This window comes from Trachurus japonicus, unplaced genomic scaffold (genome assembly GCF_045865225.1).
Source record: "Trachurus japonicus isolate A0001 unplaced genomic scaffold, Traja_1.0 AP030640.1".
NCBI lineage: Eukaryota > Metazoa > Chordata > Actinopteri > Carangiformes > Carangidae > Trachurus > Trachurus japonicus.
The window spans coordinates 68,878-81,528 of NW_028220773.1; the positions used below are offsets into that span (position 1 = coordinate 68,878).

Sequence of the window (12,651 nt, forward strand, 5' to 3'; positions counted from 1 at the left end):
ATATAAATACATGGATTAATTTATATTTTTATTTTTAAAACAACAGTTTCATTTTTTCAGGAGACTTTTTTTTTTTTTAGAACACCTCATTAATTTATGTCCTGATACTTTTATTTCCTACGTCACATTTATTTCACTGCTTTTTTATTAGGCCACGGGGCAATCACCACGAGCACTGGCCCCTACAGCTATGAAACAGGTGCATGTGTAACCGATGTTGTTGGTTCGGACTTGCCCTGAGCGAGGATCGAACCCGCGACCTCCCACACCGCAGGCAACGATGCTAACCATTTCGCCAAGAGGTTCAGCCTGACAAGCCAGACTATATCATTAACATGTCTAGTCTGGCAACGAGCGGTAGACCTCGGCTCAATCCAGGGGGCGGGATGAAGGCTGTCTTTCAAACTGCCTCTGCACCAATAGGGTAGCGCTACGACCAATCAGAGCAAAGAGCAGGATGACGTTAGCCTGACACGCCAATTAAAATGTATGTCGTCGTCGCGTTAAGCCCGCCCAACGACTCTCTAAACAGATAGAGCGCTGTGATTGGTCAACACAAACGGTGTTTGAGACTCAAAAATGTCCTATGGCTCATTTCTAGACCCACCTACGGAGCAAAGAGATCTGCTGCCGCTAGGGTGCAGCTAGATTTCTAGGCTACAAGAGGTTGACAACCGCTTGGCAAATTGGTTAGCACGTCTTTGATGGGTGAGTGAGTTTACTTCCAGTACCGCTACCGCCACAACCTGTCACTTCTCCTTACTGGTACCTCGTGACTGTGGCACACCCGCGGACCTCCGTTACACATGGACCAGTGCTCGTGGCGAAGCCTGCCCCCTCATTTGAATATTGCAACTTGAAGTACAAAGAGCAGTGAAATAATATGTCCATAAAAAGCTATGTGTTTTAATATATGAATTATTAAGAATTGCTAAGAACAATGCCTTCAGTATTCACACTAACAGTGAGTCTGATTATAACTCATTTAAATGTTGGAACCAGTCAGAGTCTATAAGTCTCATTCTCATTAATTTAAGTAACTGAAGACATAAACATCATTTTAACAACAGAAACATGCAGAAATAAAAAACAAAACAAAACCCTAATCTCTAAATATATATGATGGATCAATCTATAGAGAGGAAAACTAAAATCCAACAAGTCAATCTTTAGTCAAACTTATCAGCAGGAGAATCAAAGCATAGCTGGGTCAGCTAATGAAAACCAGTGAACTAAAGATCATCTCTGGCGTCACAGGCGTCTTCATCCTCACAGTAACCTCTGACCTCCTCCTCCTCCTCCTCCTCTCTGTGGAACACCTCCCCGTCCGGCTGCTTCTTCCACCAGAGCTTCAGATCCTCCTTCACCCCCTGGTCCTCCAGCTTCTGCTGCAGCTGAAACACAGAGGGACACCAGCTCATTACCAATCACTCTGATTGATTATTGACAGCAAATGATTAGGAAGAAGTTTTGAAATGAGCTGAATTTCAAAGTGGTTCCTCCACGGACTGGACAACTGAGACCAGGAAGACGGGATCTGGAACCACAGGCTTTTACTGGGGGTTCACAAAGTGAACTCCTTTCCCAGAGGACAAAGTCTGCAGGACTCGGACCCTGGTGGACGCTGAGGTCCAGATCTCCTACTCCCTGGTCCTGCTTCGTCACAGACTCTTGAACTTCTACCCCAGACGCCCCCCTCCTCCTCTGACCTGCTGCAGGATGGACTGCTGCACCTTCGGGTCGCTCAGGTCTGCAGATCCTCCGTTCACCCGAACCTTCACTGACCTCAGAACAGACTGTCGCACATCTGCAGAGGACACAGACTGTCGCACATCTGCAGATTCTAGCAAATCTGTAGAGGACACAGACCCTGGTGAGACAGGTGAGACAGGTGAGACAGGTGAGACAGGTGAGACAGGTGAGACAGGTGAGACAGGTGAGTCTGGAGGCCACAGCAATGATGGAGGACCAGAGATGGCAAAAGTACCCAGATTCTTTACTCGAGTAGAAGTAAAAGTACCTGTGTAAAAAACGACTTAAGTAAAAGTGAAAGTACTGATCCAAATATCTACTCAAGTAAAAGTAAAAAGTACAGGCTCTGAAATTTACTCAAAAGTATTATTAAAAGTAAAAAGTATTTCCATTGCACGATTCACTGCAAAGCAAATAACCACACGATAATTCATCTTGAATCCATTTCATCAATGTTATTGTTCACATAGCCTAAGTTTACCTGCCGGACACAAAATGTATCCTAATGTACTTCACTATGGTGAATCGTAGGCATTTGTATTGTACACAGAGGTGGCAAAAGTACTCATATTCTGTACTTAAAGCAGAAGTAAGCGATCCGGTCGTTTTGGCTAATGCTGCGTTCCAGGCAGGCTTTTGAAACAACACTTACGACTTTGTAGCGTTCCAGGCAACCCACTCGTGTTTCTCCGACCTGTTTTACCTGTGAAAGTCACTATAACGGCCACTCGTAACTTCTGACCCGTGAACTCGTACCAGATCGAACTGGTACCACTTCACAGGTCGGAAAAACACGAGTTACAGGTTGCCTTGAACGCACCATAACGTCTTGTCAGCTGATGGAGTTAGCAGCCCCCGCCCTCGTCATGGATCTATTGGTCCTCGTCCCTACGTCACCACATTCAGGCGCATCCCTTGGCTGCACACACAGAGAGGACTGCCCCTTTATGCCGTTCTCTCTCCTCATTGGATAAAGGTTGTAGGATACGAGCAAAGTTTTCTCCTGGGCTCAGAGCAGAGCAGAGTGACTGACAGACCCGTGTTTCGATCCAAACACTCTATGTAAGTGATTGCTGTCGGAAGATACAATATCGCTTACTTCTGCTTTAAGTAAAAGTAAGAAAGTACAGGCTCTGAAATGTACTTTAAAAGTAAAAGTAAAAAGTAAAAATGAATTTTTGCCGTTAATAAAACCTACATCATTTGATAATTTTGTTAAACAAAAAAAGTTCAGACAGAATTATCAAGATTGAACTGACCAGAGACAGTGTTTCCCATCGTTTGGGCCGCCACAGACTCTCACAAAATAATAACAATAAGAATTTTTAAACAGCGTTTCACCACCTCTCATCTCTGCCAGTCAGTCCACCTGCCGTCTCTCTCGCACCACACGTACGCGCACACGCGCGCACACGTACACACAGACACGGGCGCATGGACAGGTTGCGCTTTGCCGCTCGTAAACGGTAAATGCGCTATATTGCGCAGATTGTACAGTGTTCAACCCCCCCGTCAGATAGTCCGACCACCACCGCTTCCTTCCTCCATGCTGCTGCCTCCATGTCGCTGCTACAGTACAAGTTGGTAACTCGGTTCTCTCTCTACCGCCCCCCCTCTGTCCTCCCTCCTCCCACCCTCTTTCCCTCTCTAGTTCGTCACGTCTTTTACCGGTGCTTTTACGTCGTGTCAAAAAAAAAAAGTAACGAGCCTGTTTTTACAATGTAAGGAGTAGAAAGTACATATTTTTGCGTATAAATGTAGGGAGTAAAAGTAAAAAGTCGTCAGAAAAATAAATACTCAAGTAAAGTACAGATACCTGAAAAATCTACTTAAGTACAGTAACAAAGTATTTGTACTTCGTTACTTGCCACCTCTGTGGAGGACTCACCATGATGGCAGACAAAGTGTAGTCCTTCGGTGCATGGTTCACTGCCCCACCGAGTTGATAATATCGTCCCACAGCGGTCTTGTCCACCCGGCCCCCCTGTCATCCAGTTCCTGAAGGGACTGTTGCTCCCGTCCGACCAGGTCCAGGCGTATCTTTGCAGACCTATCCAGGCCATGCTGGTGTTTGAGTCCAGCAGACCAGAGATCTCATCAGTGTCCTCCTGACTCTTAATGGTGCTCAGGTCTGTGTACATGTGGCGGCAGTAACTCTGAGCATCGTAGAAGTTCATAGGCTGAAGGTGCAGGATGTGACGGTTCACTGCAGCTGAGAGGGAGAAGGACACGTCACTGTCACTCTATCAAACTAACAACACCAGAGGCTCCTACTCCACCAATCAGACTAGTTCCTGTCACTTCCTGTTTATCCACAGTCAGAAACAATTAAACATCTGACATCCGTTGAGTTTAAGTGTCTCTGCCTGATCAGTTTGTCCTGGAAGACAAGTAAATGTTTTTTTTTTACCAAATTTGAATTAGTTCCGTCAAAGTGTCTCTGAGACATCAAGTCCACCCATAGATATATATACTGACTAGATGCCGCATTCCCAGGCAGCTCTATTTAGTGGAATGCGTCAACGCGGCCGCCATCTTGGTCAGGGGGAAGCCGTGTCTCCTTAGGGGAGAGTGGGGTAAGATGAGCCAGTGGGTAAGTTGACCCACCCCTTGTTTCTAGGAAACTATAGGAAAAAATTAGCATGTGACCAAATATTAGGGAGGCAGGCATCATTTCATGGAGTCTGTGAAGGTTAGAACCATGTGAGTAAATTGGTTTAATATTTATGACCCAAAAATCATTTTTCACTCTCGCAAGTGAATTTTGTCGATCATAAGTTTTATGAGAATTGTGTTTAGACTAAAAGAGATGATTGTAAATTTGTTTTATACATGGGTTGTGGTATCTATGAGCTACAACATGAGGTAGTAAACTTAGCATGAAAGTGCACAATTTTAGCTGTGGGAGCAATAAACCCAAGCTAAGGTAGCTGTGGGGTAAGTTGATCCATTTGGCCAGGGGTAAGTTGAGCCACCTATCCTATACACTTAGTGAATGTATTTTGGCTGTATATGTCCAAATGATTAAATCAAGATTCGTTAACACTTTATAATGAGTACACACTATTAAGCATTAGTTAAGCATTAATAAATATTGAATTCATAATTTATAACACATGAATACTCATTAGTATGTAGTTAGTAAACATAGTTATAAATGTTTTACTCATCATTGGTAAGCACAGTAGTTATGGATTAGTAAACACTGAATTCATCATTTATAAAGCATGTTTCTGACGTAAATACTCATTAGTAAGTGGTTTACAATCACAGTTGTAAATGTTTTACTCTTCATTAATAAGCTCATCTATATAAATGATGGATTCAGCATTCCCAAGCTGCTCTTACACGTCCAGTATGAATGGTTAGTGAGTGTTAGTAAATGTTTTATAAAAACTAACAAATTTCATTTCCAATGCATGACTTATAAACAGTTATTAATGCAGGAATTCATGAATTCAGGTAGTTACAAAGCAATTACTACTTGTTAATTAAGTATTTTGTGTGAGCTCATCTAAAGTGGGCACTATCTATGCCTTATAGAGCATTTACAAATGAGATATTAAGGCTGCAATGCCTCAAGACTCATAAAAGTCTTGGTTATCTTAACAGACCAAGGAGAGACACAACACAAAGGGATAGTTCATATTGCATTGTATTTATTGCAACTTCCCAACATATTGTAACTGTACAACTGTTCTGTTGATGTAAAACAAGGGTAAGCATGGCTGAATAAAAACTTGCCAACACCAACAGTGGATCACAGAAGTTTAAGTTCAGCAAATAATTCTTTGAAAAAAATCTTTCTGTAGCCTTTTTTATTTTTTTTTTCTGTATCAAAAAATTAAGTCAGTTCCTTATATTTGCTGGGGGCAGCTCTCTGCGGTTGGAGCAGTGTTCCGGTCCATCCCAACACGCTTGAAAGCAGCAGACCAAACGGCCAGAGAATTTTCTTGTACCGGGAAACGGCCTGATCCAGATTTTGGACTGCAATTTAGAGAACAAAAAAGGAAAATTAGCAACAGTTTAAAAATAAAGAAAAGAGGGGGGAAAAAGTATATTTATCTTAACACACACACACACACACACACACACACACACACACAGTCACACATTGACTTGTAAAATCAGAACAGACATAATAACCTGTGATTTTCAGCTATGATTATCCTTTACAGCAGGCACATCGTGAGAGATGAGAATATTATTGTCAGGTATTGTCCCCCCTCTATTAAATATGAAAGGAGGCTGCTCTGATGATACAAGTCAGCGGTCCTGAAATGTGTGTTTACATCTCGCGGTAGTACGTCAGGGAGCGAGAGCTAAAGCCTTCAGCTGCAGACAAGCTAACGTTAGCTATCATCCATGGACCATGTGTGGCAGCAAACACAACAAACACATACTCACCACTAGTGCTGCTGACGGCCGCTGACTTCGATATCCGTCTCCACACCGGCTTTCTTCTGGGCCCGCGTCCGCCGGGCTCGTCGATTCTGGGCAGAGTTCTCCATCTCCAACTCTCCATTCATCTTAGCTGCTGCACCAGGCTGGGGTGCCATTCCGAAGGGCCGCCTTTCCGAACATTTACTTTAATTTGTCAGAATGCCGGCCCTTAATTATTTATGGAAAAGGTTTGCCATTCCGAACCTGAAAAAAGTCCGCCATTAAAAGGTTTAATGCACTGGGTACACACAATACAGCGAATGCTATGGTAGTACAGTGGTTAGAGCATCCGCTACCGGCGTGGGAGATCAGGGTTCGACTCCCAGAGGAGCTGCATATTAGCAGAGACTTTCTTGGCCTCTACCTGGTCTTTTTACTAAACTTAACCAACTCCTTTCTACATCGCCTAAACCCAACCAAAGCACAGAGCAAGGACATTTATTTTTCAGCAGGAGCGCCGCGGCTGCATCAGACTCGCACCTGGGTGAAACTTTGGAGAGGGAGGTCAAGCAGGGCAGGAAGTCAAACCACGAGAGAATCCGGTCAATTTTCAAAATAAAACACATTCGGAACAGCGGCCCCTCGGAAGGAATTTTCGGACTGGCAGACCGTCGGAATGGCGGTCCTTCGGAATGGGGGTCGCCCCCCACCAGGCTGCACCATGGATGTATTATATTAACGGGCTGCACCGGCTGCAGCATTGCCGCCTCCCAGCGTCGTCACGTTGATGACGTGCTGATGGCTCGTCGACGTACACGTCCGCGTGCAACCCAAACCAGGGGGCAAGAGGCTGCTTCGGAGTCATGGCTGCATGTTCGGAGCTTTATACAGTCTATGGTTCGGAGTGAACTGATATCAGTGTAGATGCCGTATTGTTTGTAGGGCTGAAGCCGATATCCGAGTACTCGCTCGGCTTGGGCGGTACCCGGGTGCCATTTCACTACTAGGAACCCCCCCCATGGGGGGCGGATAGCAATTTGAACACATTAGCTAGCATTAGCATGTTACCGTCACAACACGACCTGTCCATCTGCTCGTTTGTGCGCCAGCACGAGAGGGAGAGAGCAGGAAGAGAGTCGCGGCCACCACAGACTCGTTTATATACAAATGGTAAACGCTGGATGCGCTGGTTGATAAGTTTTGTTTTTACCAGACCCTTATAATATTCCCAAGTTGCAATAAATACAATGCAATATGAACCATATCGTGTTGTGTCTCTCCTTGTGTCTCTCCTTGTGAGTCTTGAGGCATTGCCAGCCTTAATATCTCATTTGTAAATGCTCTATAAGGCATAGATAGTGCCCACTTTAGATGAGCTCACACTAAATACTTAATTAACGAGTAGTAATTGCTTTGTAACTGCCTGAATTCATGAATTCCTGCATTAATAACTGTTTATAAATCATCCATTGGAAATGAAATTTGTGAGTTTTTATAAAACATTTACTAACACTCACTAACCATTCATACTGGACGTGTAAGAGCAGCTTGGGAATGCTGAATCTATCATTTATATAGATGAGCTTATTAATGAAGAGTAAAACATTTACAACTGTGATTGTAAACCACATACTAATGAGTATTAACGTCAGAAACATGCTTTATAAATGATGAATTCAGTGTTTACTAATCCATAACTACTGTGCTTACCAATGATGAGTAAAACATTTATAACTATGTTTACTAACTACATACTAATGAGTATTCATGTGTTATAAATTATGAATTCAATATTTATTAATGCTTAACTAATGCTTAATAGTGTGTACTCATTATAAAGTGTTACCCAAGATTCTTTATGTTTGTGATTACAGTATGTTCCTATAAACAGGAAAAGTTGTTTATAGTGAGGCCAAACTTTACTTTCAAAGAAAAATCTCTGGGATTCTTCCCAAGATGCCACGTAATTGCAAAACTCCCCAAATCTCAGTGAGTTGGTGGCTCAGCAGGAAGTCCCTGCAGTTTGTGTTCACCTGTAACCTGGACAGACGAAATATTACAATACAATACAATACATATTTATTTATATAGCACATTTAAAAATACAACCCAGGTTGACCAAAGTGCTTCACAATAAACACACAAGCAAACTAGTGGCAATACAACTAGATGGAACAGGTAATGTAGTTACAATAAAAACATGCAATAAAACAATAAAACAAGAGTGGAGACATATAAAACTAAAATGCCAAGGAAAAGAGATGAGTTTTTAAAAGAGATTTAAAGTGCTCGAGTGTTTGTGCAGTCCTAATATGCAGAGGTAGGCTGTTCCATAATGTCGGGGCCACCACAGAGAATGCCCTGTCTCCTCTCGTCTTTAGTTTTGCTCTCGGTATGGTTAAGAGCAGCTGATTAGCAGACCTTAGTGCTCGGGGGGCATGGTGAAGAACAAGAAGGTCAGACAGGTAGGACGGTGCCAGGCCATTCAGGCACTTAAAAACAATAAGTACAATTTTAAAATTAATTCTAGAAGAGACAGGTAGCCAGTGTAAAGTGCGGAGAATTGGGGTAATGTGATGGTGACGCTTTGTCCCTGTCAGTAGGCGTGCTGCAGCGTTTTGCACAACCTGCAATCTGCGTATTAAAAACAAATCGATGCCAGCATACAGGGAATTGCAATAGTCTAAACGAGAGGTGATAAAAGCATGGATAACTGTATTAAGATCCTTACGTGGAAGATATGCTTTTGTCTTTGCGAGCAGTCGTAGATGGAAAAAGCTCGTCCGGACTACAGCGCTGATTTGCTTGTCAAACTTAAAATCATTGTCAAAAATGACCCCAAGGTTCTTGGCAGAGGAGTGGCAATAAGAGGACAGGGGACCGATGGCACTGTTAAAATCAAGTTTGTCACTGTGACTGTTAAATAAAATAATTTCTGTTTTGTTATGATTTAGTTTAAGAAAGTTCTGGTGCATCCATGCTTGGACTTCCTGCAGACATTCCAGTAGGACCTGTACAGAGTCATTGTTGACTGCTTTCAGGGGCAGATAGATTTGTACATCATCGGCGAAGCAGTGAATATAATATATATTAACTAAAGGGGGAGGTAGGAGATGGATGGAAGGAAAGAAGGGGGGGATGATAAATTTACCCCACTCCTATGGGGTAAGTTGAGTCACAAGACCACTTTTTTTGAATATATATATATATATATATATATATATATTTTAAAAACAGTTATATTTACACTCATTCTGTTAATTTGTAGGGATGCAAAACATCCTGAAATATATGCAGATGTGTTAGTTAGCAACAAAACTATAATTGTCTTGATGTAGTTATCATGAGATCGCTGGTTTTCCTGACGTGGTCGGTGACACGTGCGTCTGCAGCCTCCATCCACTGGGATGACGCTTACAGGGCTGTACCTTAACTTTTTCAGCACATAGCACTAGTGCTACAGAGGCTGACAGTTTTTTAGCACAGGACCAGAGAGTTGTAGCACACCCTAAAAATGCCCGTCACCTCTACAGAGGACAATTAATGCAGCTCATCACTTACACAGTAACATCAGCAAGTGTAATTCATATACACAATGTAATACAATTATAGAATAAGAACTCGAAATGTTTTCAGATACAGAAGAAGCATCTTCAAACATCACTTTAAACATCGTTGTCTAAAGTGACTTAAGCATCACTTTAAACAACTCATTTTTACATAACAGGCGTGACATATTGACTAGGGGTGGAACGATTCACAAAATCCACGCTTCAGTTCGGTTCACGGTTTTGTGGTCACGGTTTTTGGTTCGGTTCGGTATACGTTGATCATTGGGAAAATCAATCATTTCTTCAGTTAAAACTGAAAGAATGAGGCAGTCTGACATCTGATAGCTACATCATTGTGACAGTCTGAGGTTAAAAGTAGGTGAGAATCTGGCTGCAAGGGAGGAGACATTGATAGTTCCAACATGATTTCAATTTATTGGGCAAAGAAAGTTATCGAACAAATGCTAAGAACAATTAGTTATTCACTGAAATATCTATATTAATTGTGGTTCTTACAAAAAATATATCTTATAAAATATAAAAAGCAAAAATGTCTCTTATGCTCTGCCCCTTTAATTAGTGCATACAAAATAATTTAACTTTAGCCTACAACTTTTACAACCACATTAGTTACCAGCAACATAAAGTGAAACAGAGGCAGAGGTGTCCAGCCACAGTCTCGTTTGGGCTCTGAACTTTCCCAATCAACATCAACACCACGCCGGTTCTACGTCGAAATCAGCAGCGTACACACTTTTAGTAAATCACACGTGACACTTGGCGTACACTGATATTTACACCAGAATCTACACCAGATCCTGCGCAAGTTTGATAAATGAGGGCATTGGTCTCTACTCATTACTTCCTGTTTACACTTAATTAACCACTAAGAGTGTGGAGGACTGTGGCTTCACTTCACTCTGACAGGTTGTGGTTCTTTCTGGCTCTGTTCAGTGGTTCTGGTCTCTGTCAGACTCTGGTTTTAAGACCTGAACTGAATCCAGGTAACCACAGGTGAGCTGTGACTCTTTTCCTCTGTAATAACCAGGTGACCAGACCTCAGGTCTGTTAGAAACTCACCGGTGTAGCAGGAGAAGGAATGCAGAGTATTACAGTCCTCCAAAGACCAGGTTCCAGTCTGGGACATGCTGACACAGGTCCCTGTGTCTGAGCTTTGGTACCATCCAGAGTCCACCACGGCCTCCTGTCCACTACCAGACCATTTCCAGGGGACTTGATGGAGTCCGATCCAGTAGGTCCCTCCTCCGACCTCCTGACTGACCTCAGCGTTGCTGGCTAAGTCCTCGATGGTGACGAGGTCAGTGTAGTTTTGTCTGCAGTAAGCCTGAGCTTCGGTCCACGTGAAAAGGGAATGGACAGCATGAAACTCTTTCCTGATAAATTCAGGTAGTGGACGACACAACGACACAAAACCTGAGAGAACACACAGAGGGGCTGAGCATCAAGACCAGACTGTGGAGCAATGAATTCTGGGTAAATAAACACCTGTAAACACATAGAAACACCTGTATAAAGGTGATGTAAAACACAAACCTGACAGCAGCAGGAGGACGAGTCCTGTCCTCTCCATGATTGAAGCTGTCAAACAGAGACATCACAGAACCAAAGTGTCACAATGATGTAAAAATAAAAGCAGACTTAACAGGAACGACAATATACCTTTAAAATAAAAGACCTTTAACTCACCACACAATACGACAGACGAGCCTGAAAAGAATGAAAAATTAAAGACATGAGAAGACAGAAGCAGCTGCATCAGATTAACACTATGACAATGATAACAATGACACCTGAGCTACAGGTGTGTTATAGAGGTCATCAGACGCAGTAATTAGATAACGAGATAAAGTTTAGTAGAGAAGTGTAACGTACCTCAGTCAGTCAGTCAGTCAGTGCTGAGCAGCCTGATCACCTGGTTGTCTTATATTGTCCCCCCCACCTCCTACACACACACACACACTGCTCCACAGAAAACAAAACAGTTCCCCTCCAGGACCGGTGAGGCGTATCCTTCATCAGAGCTCCTTTGTTGTAAAAGAAGAAGATGAAAATGACGATGATGATGAATTTGATTAATTACATTGATGTAAATCAGAGGTCACAGTGACCTCACACAAACCAGCTGAAACACTTCACACCTTCACCTGCATTATATGTTCTATTTATCAATAATCCATAAATACATGACATGGTTTTCACTTCACACAGTCTTCATATTGTTTTCTCCCAACAAGCTCCTGTAACCTCAGACAGATAAACTGTGACGTCATCAGTTAGATTAAAGTGACTGTTTCAAACATTTTCCCTTCATGATGCAGTTTTGATAAAAAACAGTTCAATGGATTATTGGACAGTTTCACTCTGCTGAGCAAAAACCTGAACAGGATCAGTCCTGATTCTCAATGATCAAAATATCAAATTTTACCAATGCAAACTTTTAATAACTGATACATCTCGATTTATTTATTTTTTTTCAAAAATTGCATCCATTCTCCTCTCCTATGAGGGGCTGATTTTTCTACAGAAGTTCTAGGGGGCGCTACTGAGCCATTTTGTACCAAGAATCGTGAGTTTTCAAGCATGATCATGCCGCCAAACATTCAATTTATTGTTGCTAAAAAAGAATAAAATAAAAAAGTTTAGATAAACAATTGGGTCCTCCGGTGCTTGGGCCCCAAAAATAAAAGACCTTTAACTCACTACACCAGAGGTCTTCAACAGGGGGTCCGTGACCCCTAGGGGGTCCATGGAGGTACTGCAGGGGGGTCGCGAAAGTTTTGGTTGAGGGAAAAAAAATATGAAAAAAGATATGGAAGTTATGAAAAAAAGATCCATTGTGAATATAGGGGTGTTCCCTCTCCAGCTGCCCTTTCAAAATAAATGCATATATAGCCAGAGAAAAAAAACAAAGTAGGGGAAACGCTTTGTTTTCTCTGTCTTTTTA

The 12,651-nt window shown here is 42.4% G+C and overlaps 1 protein-coding gene across 1 annotated transcript; it reads right to left on the reverse strand.

Annotated features, from left to right (window-relative positions):
* Nucleotides 1-1,232: 1,232 nt before the first annotated feature.
* On the reverse strand, nucleotides 1,233-11,277 carry LOC146960170 (lymphocyte antigen 75-like). Its single transcript, XM_085772567.1, has 5 exons — nucleotides 11,241-11,277; nucleotides 10,767-11,120; nucleotides 3,641-3,964; nucleotides 1,710-1,870; nucleotides 1,233-1,394 (listed from the first exon to the last, which is right to left on the reverse strand). Exons 1-5 carry the CDS (start codon nucleotides 11,275-11,277, stop codon nucleotides 1,233-1,235), a joined length of 1,038 nt encoding a protein of 345 aa, XP_085628693.1.
* Nucleotides 11,278-12,651: the final 1,374 nt, after the last annotated feature.

Coding starts and splice junctions, on each gene's coding strand:
- LOC146960170 (XM_085772567.1), bottom strand. CDS start 11,277: ATGGAGAGGACAGGACTCGTCCTCCTGCTGCTGTCAG. Junction 11,121..11,240: donor CGTCCTCCTGCTGCTGTCAG/GTTTGTGTTTTA, acceptor GTGTTCTCTCAG/GTTTTGTGTCGTTGTGTCGT. Junction 3,965..10,766: donor TTCCTTCTCCTGCTACACCG/GTGAGTTTCTAA, acceptor TCTCCCTCTCAG/CTGCAGTGAACCGTCACATC.